Source organism: Vanacampus margaritifer, chromosome 5 (assembly GCF_051991255.1).
Source record: "Vanacampus margaritifer isolate UIUO_Vmar chromosome 5, RoL_Vmar_1.0, whole genome shotgun sequence".
Taxonomy (NCBI): Eukaryota; Metazoa; Chordata; class Actinopteri; order Syngnathiformes; family Syngnathidae; genus Vanacampus; species Vanacampus margaritifer.
The window spans coordinates 26,377,376-26,399,339 of NC_135436.1; the positions used below are offsets into that span (position 1 = coordinate 26,377,376).

At 41.8% G+C, this 21,964-nt stretch overlaps 2 protein-coding genes across 10 annotated transcripts; one reads left to right on the forward strand and one right to left on the reverse strand.

Moving 5' to 3' along the window:
• The first annotated feature begins 136 nt into the window (after nucleotides 1–136).
• On the forward strand, nucleotides 137–16,525 carry cep295 (centrosomal protein 295). Of its 7 annotated transcripts, XM_077566767.1 has the most exons (30): nucleotides 137–486; nucleotides 1,383–1,583; nucleotides 1,742–1,866; nucleotides 1,950–2,043; nucleotides 2,338–2,454; nucleotides 2,524–2,664; nucleotides 3,140–3,323; nucleotides 4,113–4,271; nucleotides 5,579–5,884; nucleotides 6,076–6,173; nucleotides 6,312–6,512; nucleotides 6,585–6,649; nucleotides 7,119–8,529; nucleotides 8,614–8,779; nucleotides 8,895–9,011; nucleotides 9,139–9,330; nucleotides 9,509–9,615; nucleotides 10,271–10,361; nucleotides 10,449–10,673; nucleotides 11,547–11,689; nucleotides 12,320–12,734; nucleotides 12,805–13,166; nucleotides 13,857–14,021; nucleotides 14,738–14,872; nucleotides 14,945–15,002; nucleotides 15,242–15,402; nucleotides 15,677–15,866; nucleotides 15,940–16,027; nucleotides 16,227–16,326; nucleotides 16,411–16,525. In XM_077566767.1, the coding sequence occupies exons 1-30, from the start codon at nucleotides 388–390 to the stop codon at nucleotides 16,450–16,452; spliced, it is 5,958 nt and encodes a 1,985-aa protein (XP_077422893.1). In that variant the 5' UTR covers nucleotides 137–387; the 3' UTR covers nucleotides 16,453–16,525. The 7 variants fall into 7 exon arrangements, with proteins under 7 accessions (XP_077422893.1, XP_077422886.1, XP_077422890.1 ...); XM_077566760.1 differs by having other exon boundaries at nucleotides 16,227–16,525; XM_077566764.1 differs by having other exon boundaries at nucleotides 15,943–16,027; nucleotides 16,227–16,525.
• Nucleotides 16,526–16,686: 161 nt separating this feature from the next.
• On the reverse strand, nucleotides 16,687–21,947 carry ech1 (enoyl CoA hydratase 1, peroxisomal). Of its 3 annotated transcripts, none has more exons than XM_077566769.1 (11): nucleotides 21,669–21,766; nucleotides 21,484–21,524; nucleotides 20,858–21,026; nucleotides 20,614–20,702; nucleotides 20,394–20,518; nucleotides 20,269–20,317; nucleotides 18,972–19,036; nucleotides 18,723–18,793; nucleotides 18,539–18,610; nucleotides 17,789–17,939; nucleotides 16,687–17,140 (listed from the first exon to the last, which is right to left on the reverse strand). In XM_077566769.1, exons 2-11 carry the CDS (start codon nucleotides 21,518–21,520, stop codon nucleotides 17,036–17,038), a joined length of 933 nt encoding a protein of 310 aa, XP_077422895.1. In that variant the 5' UTR covers nucleotides 21,521–21,524; nucleotides 21,669–21,766; the 3' UTR covers nucleotides 16,687–17,035. The 3 variants fall into 3 exon arrangements, with proteins under 3 accessions (XP_077422895.1, XP_077422896.1, XP_077422897.1); XM_077566770.1 differs by having other exon boundaries at nucleotides 21,639–21,709; XM_077566771.1 differs by lacking the exon at nucleotides 21,484–21,524 and having other exon boundaries at nucleotides 21,669–21,947.
• Nucleotides 21,948–21,964: the final 17 nt, after the last annotated feature.

Consider the following 21,964-nt stretch of genomic DNA (forward strand, 5'->3'; position numbering starts at 1 on the left):
TGATAGAATCATCGGCTAATATTATATAACAACATAAATAATTGATAATGACATATAATACTTTAAATAATACAACTTAGCGTCGCGACAAAGCGCACAAGGCACGGCGGGACGTTTAAACCACCGGATGTGACGTAGTAACATTCAAAGCGAACTCTTGCGATCGCACAGATTTGTGTGCTGCAAGAATATGTCTTTCCATTTGAGTTGACTGCATCTTTAAAACGTATGCGTGTCAGCCACAACTTGATAAGACTCCATTTTTTTCATTTAACTTGCGTTTGAGTGGAGGATCGTTGCGATCCTGCGAAGTTGACCAACTCCGGCTAATTAGCAGAGCTGCTAGCTGCCTATGTTGCTACAGAGAAATGTTTACGCTGAGAGACAATGGCGAGACGGATGGGAAAATTACGACTGAGCCCCAACGAAGAGGCCCAGTTGATACAAGAAGAAAGGGAAAGGAGGAGAATACTGCGAATACAACAGGTAAATGAGAAAACAAGAGAATTTGTTTCGCTTTTTGACGTCGCACTTTATTGTGATGTCATATGTATTCAAGTGAAGTTAACCACGATCGAAATTGGCATTGTTTTTGAGAGTCAAACATACATTTTCACGTTCTCAAACTCATAATCGTCGTGTTGATCGGTTCTCTCCTTTCCAGCATTTTCCCAAGCATGCGAACTAATTGTGTTCTGCTCAACCAGTTACTGTACTTTCAAACTCACTTTACAAGTGAGATCAAGGGCCAGATCATGGACAGGATTTTACCTTTTTCTCATTTGCAGAGTAAAAACAAAGCCAAAGAAAAGCAAATGGTGAATAAAAGGTTTCCAACAGGCCAAAAACAGGTCCAGCGACAATGTTGTACATTATTCCTTACAATAATATAAAATTGGAATAAATTATGTGAGTTTTATAAATTGTTGCGGTTTTTCAGTCATTTGGGGCAGAAAATTGAAAAGAAAATGAACCAAAAGTACTGCGGACTTTGGGAATGAAGACTGTTGAAAAAGAGAATGGGGGGGGGGGGGGGTTGTGATTTGCATCGTGAATGAGCCAACAGGGTGAGGTCTTGCCAATGAATCTTTTATAAGTACTAGTAGCAGAGACATAAATTATATTGACAATCTACTTCTAAAAATCTAGAATTGAAGAAATATGCTTTCTGCAGAACATTTTGGCATTTCTGCTACTGAAAAATACTTACAAAACATCTCTGATGCTTATTTATGAGACCTCTGAAAAGCCAAAAGTGAAAATGTTACGCTTCTTCAAGATTATTTCTATTCTTAGGAATCAGGTGTTCTTGGTTACAAAAGAAACAATGTATCATTCTGTTAGTCTGTATTTGACACCCACCAACCTGTCCCTCTCCCTAGGTTCGTGAGCAGCAGAAGTACTTTGCGCTGCAGACGCGGCAGAATGTTGAGCAGAGGCGCCAGCGTGAGTTGGAGCTGCTGGGACAGGAGCTGCGGGAGGAATGGGAGCAGCAGCAGAGGCAGAAACTGCGCACGCTGCAGATGCTGTACGAACAGAGTCTCCAAATGGTCGGCCAAGGACAGAGGATGGCCAAGGAAAATGTAATGCAATATGACATGATAAATTTCAGCTAGTTAACATTTACACAGGCAGATGTCAATGTTTGCACACAAAAAAAATCCTCAAACAGCTTTCCAGAGAACAATATACACAAAAAAAGTGTCTCACTTTTATTGAAATCTCATTTGATCTGAAAAAGGAGCCTGATTTGGCGGCCATAACTCATAGGGAGGCGCTGAATCATGCCAAAGCGGAGGAACGCTTTCGAGATGCCCTCAAGGAGCTCAAGTCGCAGAGGCTTAAAGATACCGAGATGCAAAGCCGGTAAGAATTTTTCCACTTTTGAGTGCGTCTATCAGACCAGAACAGTATGAGAAATGTGCACATTGTTTTTGTTTCCTTTCCAGAACAATCAATGCTAGAAAGAAGGCGCTGGAGGTAGAAAAGGAGCGATCGACCAAAGTGGCCAACCTCCCGGCGCCTCCCCCAAATCCAATTCTGGTTAGTTGTATGTACTAAAAGGTTGTGTTTGAAATGGTATGAAATGTTTAAACAAACTATATTTTGTTCAAATGTTTACTAGTAGGCCAAACTATAGTGAATTACATTGCATGTCTTCAATTATACCTCAGTTTTGCTAGGGATTTTTCGGAAAAATATGGTGCAACTCAAAATTGGGACTTGCCTGTGTACTATAAAAAACGAAGAAACTTGGAAAAATGATCACTTTAAAATACACTGTGAATGATGAACCATGTTTTTTTACAATAAACTGTATTGTCTTCTCCTTTCCAGCAAGCTATTGAGTCCGGGAAATCTAACGTAGGAAATAAATCCGACGTCAGTGCCTTTGCGTCCACACGCTACCACATGTCCGCATTCACGGTGGACCGGGAGGAGGACACGGAGCAGGTAAAACCCTTGTCATTAATCGTATGTTCCTCTTTCGTGTTGTACTAAAAGTCATGTTTACAAAAATAGGCAGATGCCCACGAGGGAGCTGAGCTGGCGATGAAGACGCTTCTGGACTTCCAGAGGGACGGTGAGAGGAAAAGAGCCGAGCAGATGGAGACAGCTCGTCTTCGAGGGAAAACGGCTCTGAGGAAAGAGCACCAAGCGCTGGTATGACTTTCCATGCACTTGCCATCACTGACCAATCTAAAATGTTGAAAATGGCTTATATGCATTGATGATGCAATGTCATATGGTTCAATAACCATGCCATGTTTTGTTTTTTTTTGGTCTCTTGAAAAGTGCTAAGTTTGGATGTACGGAAATTTGCCCATTGCCAGTGCTATGCAAAATAAATGTCTCTCCTTGCCCACCTTAGATGACATAACAGTACTTATAGATTACCATTATCGGTAATTTATTTGGAAAGATTTCTGTAATTTTGTAGTTCAAGTCATACGATAGTAGAAAAAGTGTTGCTAGACAATCTTTATTTTAGCCTAGTGAGGACAAAAATCTTACAAGTAAACAAATCTGACCAAATGCAGAATGTGTTAATTTCTTTGTATTTATTCATTTGTAAGCTACATGGTGGCCCGACACAGTGGCGTATTGTTATTATCAGGCCCTGTTTTGACCCCTGCAGGACCGTGATCGACTTCTTGTTGAATTGGAGCACATGCAGCAGGCGGACATGCTGAGGAGGCGGCAGCAGGCATCCCAGATGCCGCCACAGATGTTTCAGCCGGCTCACAGGAGACAGGAGATGAAGGAGGACTTCCAAAGGGACATGGAGTTTGCCTTTGAGGACATGTACACCAGGGAAAGAAGTAAGAACTAGATACATAAAAATCGGTTGAAAAAATGTAGTTCGTATCTTTCTTGCTTCAAGCCTAAAGGGACCAAATTCATTATTTATTTATTTATTTGTTTTTGTTTTTTTCACTGAAGCAATCCTCTTCACTCCTAGCTGTTTTACTGGATTTTGACTGCTTTTGCAAGGCCCACAGAATATTGTGTCATATTGTTATAAAAACATGGAACATACCAAAGGAAAGATTAGAGTCTCTTCTTTCACCAGGAAAAAAAGTAGAATTCTATTTGTTTCCATTTTGCAGCAATTAGCATTAGAATATAGCTATGGCTTATCATTATTCACAAATCTATTTAGAAATGTGAGTAAAAGAGCTTCTTTTTTTTTCAACATGGCCCTGTTTGATCTCTTTTGCTCTGCTGACACCTGCTAGCCGTTTGTGTAATAACTTCCATTTCTTTAACAGTTCTTTGCAGTTGAGAGGCTGCATCAAAGCCCTTTGTATGCTCTAACATAAAAAAACTTTTATGTCTTTGGGACACTTCAAACATTTAAAGTAAAACACATTTATACGTTTTTGGGAGCAAATGGGTTAATCTGATTATTAATTGAGTATTGGAATTTTATTAGGCCAAATATCAGAATTGGCTTCCTCTTTGTGCTCCACGGAAAATAAAAACGCAACTAGGTAAATTTTATCTGTGAACTATGATTTCTGTATCCATGTTTTTTACATGGAATGGCTACATTCTACATAACTAACTCACCTCAAATGATACAAGCTTTTTAATGTGCCTGATTCCAGAAATCAAAGGTGACCTGGTGGAACGGCTGGTCCCCGAACCTCTTCCTGTTATGTCCACTAACAGGCAAGACCCTGACCTGGATGTCACACTGGACGAGGCCATCACATCCGAACATGAAACGTCGAAAATCGACACTGGATCGCAGGAATCAGCTTGTGGTACAATACAATAAAAAACTTTTTTTTATTTAATTTTTTATTTTTTACTTAGAATGCACAGAAGATGCTTTGTGGGCAGAATTAAATAAAATAATTAAAGGTTTAATTGTGTACTAATTGGCCAAAAGTGGCACAAATAGTAAGGGAAAAACATTACTATTAAATAGGGGTGTCAAAATTAGTGCATTACAGTAATTTCTGGATTATAAGGCGCACCTGACTATAAGCCGCGCTGGGTAAATTTAGGGAATACTCGAGTTTGTTTGTTACACATATAAGCCGCACCTGACTGTAAGCCGCAGGTGTTTTAATGTTATCGCACTGGGTTCCCGCTACTTTCTTTTCCATAATGATTGCGCAAATTGTCTCACTCTCGTTCCGTCTCTCCTGCTGTATTTGGGCTCACTTGGTTTGGTTTGCTCTGCCTGACGCTCTTGCGCGTCCTTTAGAGTACGCCCCCTTGTGATCTGATGGATAAGCCGCACCTTTGTATTAGCCGCAGGGTCGAATGCAAGTGAAAAAAGTAGAGGCTTATAGTCCAGGCATTACTGTCATTTTATGTTAATTTAAAGTTCCTTTAACATCACAAAAATGCACAATTAATGACCGTCCCTGACTTGGAAAGCCTGTACTGGGAGAATTTCAGTCGCAACGCAGCTACCAAAATTTAACAGTAATAAATTTTATAATAATGCAGATATTTGTGGAGACTGGGGTCAAGTTGTATTTTACAATTTAAATGTGCAGAATTTCACAAGTTACTTCATGTTAAAGACTAAATAGCTCTTAATATGAAAAGGAAGATGCACTGAGCTATCGCTGTCTTACAAATGCAATTATGCCATCTAGTGGCAGAAAATGACCATAACACAAATAAATATCACACTCGTTTTTTTTTTTTTTTTACAATACAGTACCTCTTTTTAATTTTAACTCAATTTTATGAATTATTTTGAAATTACTGTATCAGTTACTAAAAGATGCAGCCATTTTTCTATTAGTTAAACATTTTATTTATGTTAATAAGCGTATGAAAAATTTGGGGGGGAAATTATTGTACATTTTATTGTAGATTTTTTTGGGGTGCAAATTTGTTATTAATCGTGAGTTAATTTTTTAAGTCATGCGATTAATTACGTAAAAAAATAAATAATCGCCTGACACCCCTACTGTTAAATCACCTGTCCTTCTTAGCTGAATTTACTTATTAGTGAGGGCAAAGTGCATACTAGTACGTGAACCTTAAGATGACTAAGGATATCGAATAAATGCTCAAATAACTTTCCATACCCCTTCTAAACTTGCAGTGGACACTGTCAGAGCAGCTCCCAGACAGGCCCTGACAAATCTCCTCGACCGCATCAGGAACCAAAGGAATGAGTCGACAAGCCACAACGGCGGTATCACTGATGCCCATTCTCTCGTCACCGTTGCCAGTCGGGTCTCAGAGCGGGACGCAGAAGTGATCCCAGAGCGGGATGCCGTCGTCAGGCCTGAGGGAGTTGCGGAGAGGGACGCGCTCGCCGATAAAGAGGCGATCTCGGAGCGAGAGACGACCATCGACACGGGTTCCCTCAGCAGCCAGCCCACCCGACCTCCATCGTCATCTCAAGGTAATGATGCATTGAAAATGTTTCACTTTGAGCTAAGAGAGAAATTCTGGTTAAGTTTTGGTTGGACTGGACCAGTCCAAATTTCATAAATAACTATGACGCAATCAACACGCTGTGGATAAAAAAATAACATAAAAAAAATTCAATAAGCGTTTTCCGTGACAAACCAGGGTTTCTTTTGTTTCTGTAAGCAGTGAAGCAAACTGCTCAGCCAGTCCCAGCAGAAACTCCACACCGAGATGCCCTTTCCTCCAAAATCCTGGAATTTGAAGCAGAGCGAAAGAAAAGGGTAAGCGATCATTCAGGGACTGGTAGTCCACTTTGTGGAGAATCATTTTTCCACTAACGATTTTTTTTTACAGTGCATTTTGCTTTTCGTTTTAATTCCGTAGGTGAGCCTTTTTCTTGACTTTTTCTTCTTCTGCAGGAGATGGAGCTGGAGAAGGAGAAACAGCAGCAGATGGCCTTGCTACAGGAGCTGGAAGACCAGAAGGCCCAATTGGAGCAGATGCTGCTTGAGGCTCAGCAGGAAGAAAAACACCCGAAAGCTGACGTGATCCAAGAAATCCCTCTTAACGAAGCAGAGGTGCCGCCGGTTCGTGGCCAGGAAGTTTACCAACGTCCAGAGGTAAGCCGATGTTTGAGTACGATTTTATTTATTTATTTTCTGTCATGACTCATTTCTGGATTGATACGACAGCTGCTAATTCCTGAGCACACCCGAAAAATCCGAGAATGTCAAGAGCGCCTTCTGGAGCAAAACAGGTGTGTCACATTAAACCTCATTAAAACTTACATAATTGTTGTGACCTTCCCTAAAATGTGTTTGTGATTGCATTTTGTAACGTTCTCGAAGAGAAGCCATGCTAATTGCTAAGCTAACCTAAAGCCTGTATGAAATTTATATTTGTGTTTGAAATTGCCCCACTGAAAATATTTCTGGACAGGAAAATGCAGTTTGCCACAATGCACATAAAAAGAAAATCAGTAGTTTATAAATAAATTGAATAAAACTCATGCTTCATGCTTCAAACTTCATGTCCCTGGGATTAGCCTGCAAAAATAAACTCCTCAATATTAGAAAGTTGCTACACAAATAAAGTCATTGATTAGCCCAATTTGATTAAACCGACTTTTTAAACACATTGTGAACATATTTGAACACCTAAAATGTATAGAAAATGTCTTCTAGTGTCTGATTCGTATTCCATCTTTATTATTTGCCTATTTAAAGAAGTCATCAGCATTCTATGGACCTGGCTCGACAACGCCTGGAAGAATACCAGCGATCTCTTCAGAGTCGTCACAACGTGGCCACTCCGCCGCCTCCTCTGCATTTACCCTCCGCAAAGCCACAAATCGCTGCCGAGGTCACCTCACGAGGATTCGCCGGTCCATCCTCGCCACCCAGTCTTCCCTCATCCAGTGTCGGCCTTGTTTCCAGCCTGCATCCTTTAGAACCCTTTGAAAGTTTCAACATTCCTAGACACCACACACAGGACGTCTCCGATCCTGCACTTTTGACGCGAAAAGTTGTTTTGAAAGTCGCAGAGCGAGCTCGAAGCCAGTCGGCCACCGCGACGTCACATCCTGCTAACGCGGCCATCAGGAAGGTACTTCCTCCTAAAATGGTCACCAGAGAGTTACTTCCTCCTGACGTGGTCACCAGAGTGCCAAGTCCTCCTCAAGTGGTCACCAGAGTGCCAAGTCCTCCTCAAGTGGTCACCAGAGAGTCACTCCCATTTAAAATGGTCACTACACAGCCAATTCCTCCTCGAGTGAGCGCCACAGAGTCACGTCCTCCTCAAGGGGTCACCAGAGAGTCACGTCCTCCTCAAGTGATCACCAGAGAGTCACGTCCTCCTCAAGGGATCACCAGAGAGTCATGTCCTCCTCAAGTGGTCACCAGAGAGTCACGTCCTCCTCAAGGGGTCACCAGAGAGTCACGTCCTCCTCAAGGGGTCACCAGAGAGTCATGTCCTCCTCAAGTGGTCACCAGAGAGTCACGTCCTCCTCAAGGGGTCACCAGAGAGTCACGTCCTCCTCAAGGGGTCACCAGAGAGTCACGTCCTCCTCAAGTGGTCACCAGAGAGTCACGTCCTCCTCAAGGGGTCACCAGAGAGTCACTCCCATTTAAAATGGTCACCAGAGAGTCACTCAGTCTTAAACCAGTCACCAGAGAGCCGATTCCTCAAGTGGTCGTCACCGAACCATCTCCTTCTCAAGTTGTCACCAGAAAGTCTCTTCCTCCTAAACCAGTCACCGCAGAATCGCTCCCTCTTAACATGGTCACCATAGAGTCACATCATCCTAAACCAGTCACCAGAGAAGTCCTTCCTCCTCAAGCGCTCATCAGAGAGTCCTTCACTCTTAAACCACTCGCCGCAGAGGTCGTCTCCTCCAAAGGGGTCACCGCCAGCTTTCCATTCCGGCCCATCCAAACGGTCACGGAGAAACGCCCCCCGCGGTTTGGATCACCCGCAGAAGACGTTTCAGACCAGCGGAGGCCTCACGGCTCCCACGAGCGGCAGCAGGACGGCGAGAGGAAAAGCCTCGACGAGCTGCGGCAAAGACAGCGAGAAAGCTTGGACATCCTGAGACAGCAAAAGGAAACATTGCGGGCTCTGATGCATGTCGATGCGCAGGTGAGTTTCGTCCATGGCTGTCGATGTCAATTCATCCCCCGTTGCCGCTGTTGTGCAATACCATCGCGCGTTTCCAATTCGCAGCCACACAGTGAAGTCTCGGCCCCAGAGGACACCGGTCGAACCCGCTTGGAACTACTTTCCTCCCTGCTCAAAATCATAGAAAAATCGAATGGGGGGAGTTTGTCCCACTCGGGGCATCTGACAAAAGACACCCCAAGTCTTCAACTCCCTTCCACCAGTGAGACAGGTAATGTATTTGTTATATTTATAGAACGCACTATTGTGGATGTTGACCTCATACCTTGACCCACATTTTCTGTTATGTGGATTTCACTTTGTGTTGTTACTTGATTCTCTTCCAGCCTCTCGAGCAGCAAAACCCCCCGTGACCCGCGTCCGGCTCGACATGATGAGGGACCGGCACGAGCTCAGCGCAATTCAGGAAGTCGAGACGCCAGTGGACACCAGCCAGGTGACGGGTCAGTACCAGATTTCGTCACCCATACCAAAATTCCATCTTTGGTACAACCTGTATTAAGTATTTGATGCTAAAACCTGAAATGGCAAGATGTGTCACTTAATCACTGACACGGTTTCTGTTCTCAGGTCCAGAGGATGTTTTCTCTGTGCCACAACATGCAATGGATTGGTCTCTCCAGGAGCCGTATGAATCCCCTGGAACCAGCCAACAAAGTCTCCAGATTTCCTCTATGTCAAGTTCAAGGAGGTCCACTCCATCACTCTGTCGAGAAAAGCCGGCGATGGGGACCGGAACATCCCCAGGCACTTCTGAGCATGGTAAGTAAAGTGCTATTTGTTTTTATTTATTTTTTGCCACTCGGAGGCACCTGATTTTTAGACTCTTTATGGCGACCCATTTCTTCATTGACAACCACGCTATGTTTTTGTGGTTCAATTAAATTAATACAGTCGGTGATTTTCGGGTTCAATCCAAAATGGAATTTCTGTCTTCCAGGTTCATACCACCGCCTCTCATCCGACTCTGAGAGGGGAACCGAGTACTTTGTCCCGCCACTCACGATCAGCAGAACCCTCCCAGATCATACCAGGCCGCCAAGAGAGGCAAGTCAATTGCTAGGGCTGTTATTTGAACTCAAGGGGTGTGCCAATTTATCCAGGTACGCTTTGTCAAGCCCTGTGAGGTTCACAAGTTGTGGATCAACGATGACAAATAGCCAAATCTGTGTGTGTTGTCTTTTTGTCTGTACTGAGCGATGATGTCAACAAAATTACCTGAAGTGTATTTTACAACAAAATACATTTTATGAAGGTTTCTACACTTGAACTGAGCTCAGTGTGCGTGTGTGTGTGTGTGTGTGTGTGTGTGTGTGTGTGTGAGTGTGAGTGTGAGAGAATCTTGAATGTGTTTTTGTGTACTGAGTGATGATGTAAAACTCCCCGACCTGAAGTGTATTTTCAACGAAAAATACATTTTTATGAGGGTTTCTACACTTGAACTGAGCTCAGTTGCTTTGCGTGTCTGTTTAATCTTGACCAAGTTTGTTTTTTTGAGGGAGGGGTTAAAACTCTTTGGAGAAAAAAAAAAGTTTTTTTTACAAACTTTAAAAGCATATTATTTGATCTCTCTATATTGTAGTGTATCAATAGAGATTATGATAAATGTTGGTACGCTAAATTACTATTAGTGAAGGTGAATATATAATATAAGTCATCCATCCGCCGCCTACCCTAACTAAATATGTTTTTGTGGTGTCAGTCTGCACATGGACCTCCTGATCTGGACAGCCTGTCAACCACCACCCTATCCACTGGTAGCTACATCACTACTGACCCAGAGGCCAACGCAGGTGAGAAATCGGTGGACTGAAGTCCGACTCGGGTCATGCGTCTCAAGTCTCTCCTCTGATCCAAACCTGTCTTTGTGTCCTTATCAGGTAAATCTCCAACCCTTGGCGCCACGGAGACTTTTCGACTTGGCAGCTCTTCCACTTCTGCTGCAGGCCGGCCCCAACCGGCTGTGCTCGGCGGCAGCAACGTCCAGCGCATCATCGACCAATATGCCGAAGAGCTCGACGTCTCTTTAAGCGCGGCGGGTAAAAGCACAGGTACAGCGTGCCAGGCTGCTTCTTCCACCGAGTGGGCAGATTTTATTCACCATGGTACGCTTTAAAAATTGGGCCAGGTAATTAATAGAATACTGGTAAAAAATAAAAAATAAATAAAAATATTTATTATTTAATTATAATTAACTAAACAACATTCAGAAAAAAAATATTTACACAGAAATAATAATAATAAATGAAGAAATTCATTTTAATTCACCAGTTTTGGGGTGGGGGAAATGTCAAAATGAATGCTACATGAACTCATTCACTCCCAGCCATTTTTACTGAAGCAACCCCCTTCGCTCCCGGCTGTTTTACTGTAATGTGACTGATTTTGCAAGGCCCACAGAATATTGTGTTATTTTGCTATAAAAAACATGGAACCTACCAAAAGAAAGATTAGAGTCTCTTCTTTCATCAGGAAAAAAAAAGTATATTTGTATTAGTGTTTCCGTTTTGCAGCAAATAGCATCAGAATAAAGCTAAGTTTCATGATTATTCACATTCCTGTTGAAAACACTGGAAAAAGAGCTTGTTGCAACTTGGCCCTGGCTGAGCTCTTATACTCTGTCGCCACCTGCTGGTCATTTTTTGTAATAACTACCATTGCTTTAAGCGATGTCTTTGGGTCAGAATTTGCATCAAAGCCTTCTATATGTTCTAGCATGAAAAAAAAAACGTATAAATTCGTTTTTGGTAGTGAAATACAAAGTACTAAAACATTATTCATACATTTTTGGCATTGAATGAGTAATGCCGATTAAACGTACCTTAACTACCTTATGTACCCCTAAATTCCATAGGGATCAAAAAGTTAGGTCATTCTTAGGAGAATAGTTGTATTTGTTCAAGAAAACAATGTTTTTTTTTGTCTGTATAAAAAGTTCCAATTCTATGAGAATCATCTTCTGCAATTTTCCCTGTCAGCAGATAACGAAGGCTCGGTTTCAGAAGAGCTTCACTCCTCACTTTCCCAGCAGTCTTTACACGTAGTCTCTGAGAGTCGAGGGGAGGACGACGAAGCGTCTTGCGCGACTCTTCCCTCTCAAGCCGCCCGCACAAGTGACATGGTCAGTGAGCCGTAAAGCCGTCTAAAAATATTGCTATAAAAACTTGGAACCTACCAAAAAAAGATTAGTCTCTCTTCTTTCATGCGTTGGAGCAATTAGCATTAGAATATAGCTAAGTTTCATCATTATTCACAAATCTGTGACAACGGGGAAAGCTTTTTGCAACATGGCCATGGTTGATATCTTATACTCTGTTGCCACCTGCTGGCCGTTTTTGTAATAACTACCACCTCTTACAGTTCAGTGCATGCCTTATGTATGCTCTAGCATTAAAAAAAAAAAAAAGTATAAATACGTCTTTGGGAGCATGGTAATATTTAAAATAGAACGTATTTATACGTTTTTGGGAGGAAGTTAGTTAAAGTGCATTGTTTCACATAACATCAAAAGTTGTCATAGTGAACACTTAAAAGACTGCAAGTCAATTCGTTTAGTAATTTAACAACTGTAATTGAAGTACGTACGTAAACGGTCTTTCATATCAAGTCATGGTTCATCTGTCTTTATTTTAGCATTAGCCTAACCTATAAACCAAAACCTTCCTAAAAAATACACGGAAAGAGGACCTTGAGAAAAAGAATTAAGTCCGCCCAATTACAATTTTTTCTTTCTCTCTTGTTTATCTTCCAGAATCTTGACCAGACGGTCCACCCAATTCTAGAGCCGCTCCCAGTCTGCGATGATCAGGACTCGTTCAGACCTCTAACCGGTCAAGTGGGCGACCAGTCCTCCTGCCTCCTCCCCGACCAAAGAGAAACCACCATGGAGTGGCTGGTGGGTCAGCCATCGGCGTACTCGTCCATGATCGGCCCGCCAGCCGGCCCGCCGCCTTCTGCCGGGTGGGACTTGACTCTGAGTCGCATCATGGAACAAGCCTCCCAAGAATCAAGCCAGCGTTGGCGGAGTGGCGAGCGGGATCTTTGTGCCGGTCAGTTGACGTCTCGGACAGAACAGTTGTGGTTGGACGAGCGTCCGGAGGAGAGCCCGATGAGACCGCTTGTCGGGGTGTTGGACATGTCTTCTGGCCAGGACACTGGAAGCTCAGGTTTGAGGATTTAAGAGGCACCTTTAAAAAGCTAGAGGCAACACGACTCATTGCATCTGCTTTTTTTTAGGTGAAAGAACTGGCGTCGGTCTCAGTGCCTTGACGGAGGCCACCATACCTCCGTTTCCATCATTACCTCCCGAAGCCTCCTATCAAACTGCTTCCGTCCCTGGTCGGAATCTTCTCACGCCCGACGCACACTCCTTTCACCCCCTCCCGGTCGAGGTCACCAACAACGAGACGGCGGACCCGTCCGCCGCATTTGCTGACTCCTCCACTGGTCAACTCTCCAGCGGCGAGTTCAGCGTGTCGCCGCATTCTGACTTGCCGTCACAAGGTGACGCCTCTGAAAGCGAGCTGTCCACCGAGGGCTTGAGGACGGAGGGGGGCTCCCGCCAGAGGTCCACTTGGCATTGCGGCGACTCTCCGCAGGTCGTGTGTGTGATTTATATTATTTTTTTTAAATATACTTTTTGGGGGTGGGAATCTTTGAATGTCTCACAATTTGATTCGATTATGATTTTTGGGTGTGCGATTTGATTCAGAATCGGTTTTCGGTTAAAAAAGATTTTTGATTCAAAATGATTTGACTGACAATGATTTTTGCTTCAATTTATAGATGTTCAAGGAATCGTAATTATCTACTCCAGTCCGACTCGCTAATGCTAATTAGCGCGCTACCCGCGGCACTTTTATCGCTCAAAAGAACGGCTCCACGCTGAAAAAAGAAAACTTTTATTGGAACAACTTGATCGTGACTTTTTCCTTCTACTCTCTAATGTGGCTACAACTTAACAGTGCATCAGACTGTGTGGAACCACACTGCCCCCAAGTGGCCAAATCGGGTACAACATGAACAGCGCTCCCAATAAAGGCACACATAAACAAAGGAAAGACAGTATAAAATGATTTAAATAAAATAAATTTTGGGGCATTTAAAATCAATTCTGAATCGTATTGAATGAGAATCGATTTTTTTGGCACACCCCTAATATTTTTTTTGTTAGTTTTTGTGTATTTTTTTGGTTACCTATGTATTTATGTCTTTTTTTTCCATGTATACCGTCACCTAAATAAGCTTAACAGTAATTAAATAAGTATTTTGGTCCTTTCTGATTTCAGGTTTTACGGTTCTCGCAATCTGACGCGAGCAACACTTCGTCTGCATTCATCATGCTGTCAGAGGAAGACGAGGAAGAAGAGCATCAGCGAGTGGAAGTTCCAATTGCAGAAGTGAAGCCGGAGCACAGTTTGAACCTGAGGATGCGACTCACTGCTAAGCTGCTGGTACGTTTTTATTAGGGGTGTGCCAAAAAATCGATTTTAAATGTCCCAAAATCGATTCTATTTAAATTATTTTATACTGTCTTGCCTTTGTCTGTGTGTGCCTTTATTTGGAGCGCTGTTCATGTTGTACCCAATTTGGCCACTTAGGGGCAGTGTGGTTCCACGCGGTCTATTACACTGTTAAGTTGTAGCCACATTAGAGGTAGAGAGTAGAAGGAAAAAGTCACGATCAAATTATTCCAATAAAAGTTTTTTGGCGGTGTGGAGCCGTTCTTTTGAGTGATAAAAGTGCAGCGAGTAGCGCGCTAATTAGCATTAGCGAGTCAGACTGGAGTAGATCATTACAATTTCTTGCATATCTATAGATTGGAGTAAAAATCATTGTCAATGAAATCATTTGAGTCGAAAATCGTTCCTAACCGAAAATCGATTCTGAATCGAATCGCAGACCCAAAAATCAGAATCGAATCGTGAGACATTCAAAGATTCCCACCCCTAGTTTTTAATGCTGCCTGATTGTGGACACATCTTTTGTTTGTGTCTGTGTGTGCCTTTGTTTTGGTCTTTCTCCCAAACAGGACCAACTGTATGGGTTTGATAATTGCATTTGTGTATTTTATTTTTATTTTTTTTACCTCAACACTGCAATTTGAGATACCTGATTTTCATTGTGCCTGTAGCAGTGGCAATAAAGTTTTATTTAATTCTATTTCCAGGAAGCAGGCAGTACGGAGGGCATCCTGGAGCAGTCCGAAATAACACTGTTGAGCTTGACGGACACCACGCTGCAGGACAGCGTGGCGCCTGAGGAAGATGTAAGGTGGGAGGAGGAAGAACAGAAAGACCTTGAGGTACTTTGTGTTGCTATTCTAGAACCTTTTCAATTCTATCTTACATATAAACTTCTTGTTCTCTTATCGTAGGAGTGCCAAACAACCATAATGGAGGAGCCTTCAGAGGACCAGAGCCCAACACATGCTGGTAAAGTCCGCCATTTTTTAGCATTCCAATATAGTGTGGGAAAGACCAAGTCCTGAAAATCCAGAGTAATTGACACACCCTCTCTTAAAAAGGTTTATTATTACCTATATGTGTCACAATATGGTGGAAAAAAAACTACTTTTGTCCAAATGAAGCTCCTCAACTCACGTTACTTGAAGGTGTTCAAGTCATTTCTATCTGTTCAGAAGTTTACCATCTGATCTGTTTTCTGGCATCAGGCGTGCTCCTCGAGTTCAACTGGGGGTCCCGGCGGCAGCAGGGGGTCTTTGAGGAGAAGCGCCAAGCCCTACAGGAGCGCTCAGCCCGCCGGGCGGAGCAAGTCAAGGCTAAAGGAGTGCTGGCCAGGACTGGAGGGGCGGCGGCGGAGGAGGGCGGCAAGGTTATTATATAGAACCAAAACTACTGAAATAACTCAAACTAAATTTGACATAATATTTAAAAAAGTGTTTTAAAAACAATTACCAACAAACTAAATTTTACATTTACAAAAAATCTTGCACCCAACAAATACCTCACAGTAAAAACACTCAGCTTCAAATGAAGCATTAAACAAAAAAAAATTGCTCCAAAATCTAATTAAAAATGACTGAATTTGGAAAACAAAAGTCAAAGCGAATTAAAAAGTAGCTCTAATTATTATAACCCTGCTGCAGCTTCCGTCGGCCCACCGGACAGAACAAGTCAAGGGTAAAGGGGCGCCGGGCAAGACCGGAGCGACGGTGGCAGAGGTCGGCGTGCACTTCGGGGAACGACCTCCGCAGACTCGACAGGGAGCCAAAGTTCACAAGTCCATACCGGCAAAGTCCACTATGGTCAAGCAAATCAAGTCCCCGACTCCTCCAGGTTCGAAAATGGGATGAGATGGTAGATAGAACTCGGTGCCCCAGAAGTTGAGTATTCATTTGTTTTTTTCTAGCAGTGAGCACGTCAACAAAGCTGAACAAGCAAAGCCAAGTCAAGAAAAGCAAACAGAAAGTTGCCGAGATGCACAGACGAACTCAAAGGTACTTTATTATTATTATTATTTTTTTTTATTTTTTTTTAAAGGAGACACTACATATTTTTGTCAATTTCAAACACCACTAGGGGCTTTACAGTTTAATGGCATTTCAATGATGAAAAATGATTTGACATACAACCGCATTGAGTTACAAGCTTGGTCACAGAACAAATCCAACTGTTTAATTAAATGTAATCTTTCAGACTTTACGAGCAGCTGGAGGAGGTGAAGCAGCGGAAGGCGGTCCAAAACCAACAGGAGGTTTACGCCAGCAACAGACAGAAAGCCAAAGCCTTCCACATCGTAAACCATCACTCACGTTTTTTTCAGCCATTACACTCCGTTCACTCATCTGACGCAAAATTATTATTTTTTTTCCCCGCACAGAAAACCCTCCAGAAGCTCCGCGGCAAGCAGACTCGTGAATGAGCGACTCTGAATGTACTTTTATACCTGTGTAAATTTTTTTCATGAATAAACCTTTTAACTTATTTAAAGATCATGGTGCCTTGTGACATAGGACTTTTTTTTACACCGAGTGGTCACAAGATGGCAGCAAAGTACAAGGAGCGTCTCATGAACATCAAATATGTTTACAAGGCTTGAACGTGACTTTTATGAAATGTTTTTAAATTGTGTGGTGGAGTTACACAATAAGTCGACTTTAACTTTCAGCAGCATTTAATAGATTAATAAACATTCAAATTATGTATTTTACAATGGCAACAAAGAAATGGACTTGATCGTTAAGTCAGCCCACTGAATTTGGCTGCTGTTTGTCAAAAGTGCACTTTCAAGCTTATTTGTCTAAAATGTACACACGGATTAAAAACAACAAGCACCAGGTCACATTAATCATGAGATTGTACACATTCTTTTTTTTTTTTTGTTTAGTTCAGCAATGTTGTTGGCTCTTTGGACACCCCCCTCTAAAGGGACGATCTGGAGACCCTAGTTTGAGAACCACTGGTCGAAAGAGCTTGTTCAGTGGATGGGACCTCCTGAGCTCTCTTCACAGTTTGGAGAAAGTTATGCTTTTGACGCTCTTCTTCTCCATGGAGGCCTGAGCGGATTTCATCAAGTCTGCTGTCTGAAGCATGCTCATGTTCCACGTAGCCTGGTATAAAAAAAAAAAAACAGTCAATAAATTAACTCTTTGACTGCCAGACGTTTTCAGAAAAGGGATGTCGCCAGTGCCAGCCGATTTAGGTAACTAGTGAAGTCATGCGGTTAATTACGATTAAAAATTGTAATCGCCTGACGCCCCTAATTTTTATTAATCGTTTCTTTAAAAAAAAAAAAGATTTAAAAATTAACTCTTTGACTGCCAGACGTTTTCAGAAAAGGGATGCCGTGGGTGCCAGCCGATTTTAAGCATTTTGACTGATCTTTCAAGGTCCACAGAAAATTATGTGTTTGGAAACACACATACTACCAAATGAAAGATTGAACTCTCATCTTTCATCAGAAAAAAAAGTTTGTTTCTACCTTATTCCGTTTCTGAGTAATCAACAATAGAAAATGGTTAGTTTCACCTCAGTTTTGAAACAAACGTCTTTTAACGTCTTTGGCACTCCTCCATAGGATTTTACTAAACGTTATTTAACGTTTTTGGCAGTCAAAGAGTTAACAAAAATACGTAAAAAAAATCTAAAATTGGCGAAACAAGGATAAATAAATGTAAAGAGTAACATTTCAAAACAAATTATTTTATCTATGTAATTTTTCATTCTCATGGCTTGATTGCATGTAAAGTTTTCGTTACCATGTAGTCGAGTCCCTCGGCGACACTGTGGTCTCGAGAGTAGACGAGGTTGATTTTAGTGCCCTGCACGGCTACAGGGCTGCGGGCGGCCATCTCCCCGGCCATCTCCAGCGCGCTCGCCAACATGGCCTCCTTATCTGCAAACACTCGGCTGAAAAGACAAACAAAAAAAACAAACAGTTTCATTCAATTCATATGGAAAGCTGCTTTAGTGTTTAGTCCATATCCTTGATATCCATTTTAAGCCTGGAGAACCCACGGGGTCAAATTTGCCCACTATAAATTCTACTCAAATAACAAAGATCTTTTTTTTTTTTTTTACAAATTTAACTTCAAAAGTCCAGAGTGCCACTTCTGACCCCTGCATGGGGCCATCTAGTGGATGAATATTGCACTTACATGAGCCAGAGTGGTGGTGACAAGATGGCTAAAATGAAACAAATAAAACAAAAAAAATTATATTGTTCAATGTAGCTGTGTATTTGATTGATTATTTTCTTAAATTCTAAATAGTTTACTGACAGTTTTTGTTATTCTGATTTTTCGAAATGATACCCCTAAATCCCAAAAGGGTCAAATTTCACCCTAATCCTAAATTAGGGAATAAAGGGTTAAAATTGAAAAAACATATTTTGGTGTATATGGTGTATAATGTATATTTCATAATTTTCCAAAGAAGAAAAGGGTTCTCCAGGGTTAAGGATACTTTAACATACTATTTACAAAAAAAAAAAATCAAAAACAGTTTACCTGACAAGCCCGCTGGTCAGGGCCTCATCAGCGTACATCTTCCTCGCAGTCAAAGCCAGATCGTTCACCAGGCTTGAGAAAACGCACCAAAGACAAACCTCCCATTTATTTTGAAACATAACCCCCCCCCCATGAACTGGGGGGTTCACCGTCATTATTTTCTGTGTGATTTCGAGCCGTTCACCTGCGGCTGCCGATGACCTTTGGGAGCCTCTGCAGCGTTCCAACGTCTGCCGCCAGCCCAATATCCACTTCCTGCAACACAGTAACCACGGCAACAACCTCATTACTCATTACACTTGGATGTCAACAAAAACCTAAATCCCCAGAAAATATGAGTACTGTAGTATTGGTGTGTTGGATGCGTGCCTTTAAGGGTGTGGCCTAGTGAGTGATGAAAGTCATGTGACGGTCTAATTTAAACGGGACATACCTTGACTTGGAACCAGGCGTCCTGGGTGCACAGGCGAATGTCACAGGCGGTGATCAGGTCCACACCTGACGGAGCATTGATTTTTTTTTAGATCAAATTCAAAATGATGACCTCCTCCAAGGTTCTTTTCATCATTGTTATGATTGCTAACTTGGAGGAACTCTTGTGTTCTATTGCATGTCATTCTTGGTTGTCTATAAACTCCCCATTCATTTCCTATGGGAGATTTCGACCCCTGGTCGCCCGCCATTAATTTCAATGGGGGATTTCGACCCCTGGTCGCCCGCCATTCATTTCAATGGGAGATTTCGACCCCTGGTCGCCCGCCATTCATTTCAATGGGGGATTTCGACCCCCGGTAAGTCCAAAAGGACACGTGACTGTCATGAGATTTATACATGTCAAAAATGATGCCTTAGTTACAACCAAGCTCTTCATCGAATCTAGATTCAGATAAGCTTAGACTTCAGTCAAAAGTAGTTTCATATAGCGTACATTTAGGGTGTATTATATAATTCATCAATTACTCAATACTGTTTATACAACAAAAGTGAATTTTGCTGCTGTGACCAATTTTATTTCACTCGCTGGATGCATAAATTATCTAATTTTAAATGATTCGTTTTTCAAACTTTTTTTTTCCCCTTTCTGGAGAGCTCAGTATTGTTCATTCGGTAATTTTACCAATTTGACATGTCATCATCATTGCCCCCCCTTCTTTTTTAACTATTTGACTGCCAAAAACGTTAAATAACGTTTCGTAAAATCCTATGGAGGAGTGCCAAAGACGTTAAAAGACGTTTGTTTCAAAACAGAGGTGAAACTAACCATTTTCTATTGTTGATTACTGAAAAACGGAATAAGGTAGAAACAAACTTTTTTTTCTGATGAAAGATGAGAGTCCAATCTTTCATTTGGTAGTATGTGTGTTTCCATAGTCCAAACACATAATTTTCTATGGACCTTGAAAGATCAGTCAAAATGCTTAAAATCGGCTGGCACCCACGGCATCCCTTTTCTGAAAACGTCTGGCAGTCAAAGAGTTAAATTTTATTTTATTTTATTTATTTATTTATTTTTTAAATGTTATTTTATTTTATTTATTTATTTATTTTTTAAATGTTATTTTATTTTATTATTTTATTTATTTATTTTATTTTATGTGCATGTGTGCGTGCGTGCGTGCGTGTATTCATTAGTTCACCTAAAACCTATTAAAAAATCCCATACCGTTCACCTAAACCGAACACTTCCAGCAACACTTTTTCAAACTTCTAATGTGATGACGTCCTCTTACCTCCTCCCACACAGGCTCCGTGGACTGCCACCACAACTGGCTTTGGACACTTAAGAGCAAGAAAATTCTCAGATAAGTCATAATAAAAAATAAGAAACAAAATCCTCATCATTTGTGTGACAGACCCTCTCGATGACTGAGAATGTGTCCTGGTATTTGCTGATGGTCTTTCTGAGGTTCCAAGAAATCCGGGCCGTGTCGTCGCCGTCGGGTTGCAGCACGTCAGCCGCCATGTCCATCAGGTCGATGCCTTGACGAACGCACACACAGACATGGACGCACCACTGAGAATGACATTTGTTCTTAAATCCGCATAAAAATGTGCAGCTTTGACACTTGCAACACCTGCTGTGAAGACCTTCCCTGCGGCAGAGACCACCACCACTCTGCAGTCCGGGTCACCCGAGATCTCGTTAAAACAATCCACCATCTCACTGAGCGGGAACACAACCATGGTCATGAGGACAATAATGCTCTGCGGGAATCCCAATTCGATTATTTTTCTAAATCATTCAGCTCTTGACACGATTAAAAATGATTTTCCCCATGTAATTGTTTTAGGGGGGTCTCGATATAAAGTGATTCCTGCCTCCAGAAAGCTTTGTTCATGGCGTTGCGCTTGTTGGGACGGTGGAGCTCCACATGCGTGATCGCCTGTGCTGGGCGGCTGATGGCCAGGGTGGTGTAAGGAGCTGTGGGACCGCCGGACGACGACATGGCTCGGATGATTGTTTGGTTGCAGGGCCCGAATCCCCTGTCTTTTAAAATAAGGAAACACATGGGGGAAAAAAATCTGTAGTTAGTTAGTGATTACTTTAGAAAGAATTAGTTAACTAAAAATTTGTTAGAACTAAATTTGATTATATTATTACAAAGAACATTTATATAGTAGTAGTTTTTTACTCAGTCAACACATAGTTTTGTTGTTGTTGTGGATTAATATATATATGGATTTTTTTTCATGAACTTCGCTTCTGCCTTTTAATTTTAAGATGCACATATTTCAATTTCATTGTACTGTATTTACAACTTCTTCCAACTGCAAGGATGCATTGTGTGATACATTGAAGGCGGAGTGATAACGACTCGGTGGTTTATCAACGTAAACTTTTACAAAAACACCCAACAAAAATAGCAAATTAAAACACAACAGCTGTTAGATGTTGACAAGACTGACTTTACGTTTAATAACGTAACAGAGCACTGGTCACTTACATGTTGTGAGAGCAGACCTGGCAAAGAGTGACAACATCGCCCTAGAAACGACGACGGTAGGGTGGGAAGAAAAACAAACAAAGTAGAACCCCAGCAAACACGATTTGAGCGGACGCGACGTTTTGCAGATCGACAGAAAAGTAAAATTACGTGACCTGTGGAGAGATTTTAAACAGGCGTCTCACCGAAACTCTTTTAGGTCCTTCCAGGCAGGCAGCGTCTTCGCTCTACTTCTCGTTTTGTTTTGCTTCTTCTTGCGTTTAGGCACAATAGCGCCCTCTAGATTCAAATTGATTGGAAATTTCTCTGTACCTTTCACCTACTTTGCTGTTTAATTTGATCCAAAACCAGACATACCAGCTTTTTTATTATAAAACATATTACGATTATAAAATTATGTTTTGTTGATTTAAATTCTGTATTTGCGACATTTGTGGAAAGAAAATAACGCTATCATAAACGGAACCTAGTTCGCCATTAA

Excerpts from the sequence above, each read along its gene's own strand:
- cep295 (XM_077566760.1), top strand. The coding sequence starts at position 388 with ATGGCGAGACGGATGGGAAAATTACGACTGAGCCCCAACGAAGAGGCC. Across the intron at positions 487-1,382 it reads GAATACTGCGAATACAACAG|GTTCGTGAGCAGCAGAAGTA; the intron begins GTAAATGAGAAA and ends CCCTCTCCCTAG. Across the intron at positions 9,012-9,138 it reads GGACACCAGCCAGGTGACGG|GTCCAGAGGATGTTTTCTCT; the intron begins GTCAGTACCAGA and ends TTCTGTTCTCAG.
- ech1 (XM_077566769.1), bottom strand. The coding sequence starts at position 21,520 with ATGTTGTCACTCTTTGCCAGGTCTGCTCTCACAACAT. Across the intron at positions 20,519-20,613 it reads AGGGAAGGTCTTCACAGCAG|GCATCGACCTGATGGACATG; the intron begins GTGTTGCAAGTG and ends GCGTTCGTCAAG. Across the intron at positions 20,318-20,393 it reads CATTCTCAGTCATCGAGAGG|TGTCCAAAGCCAGTTGTGGT; the intron begins GTCTGTCACACA and ends CTTGCTCTTAAG.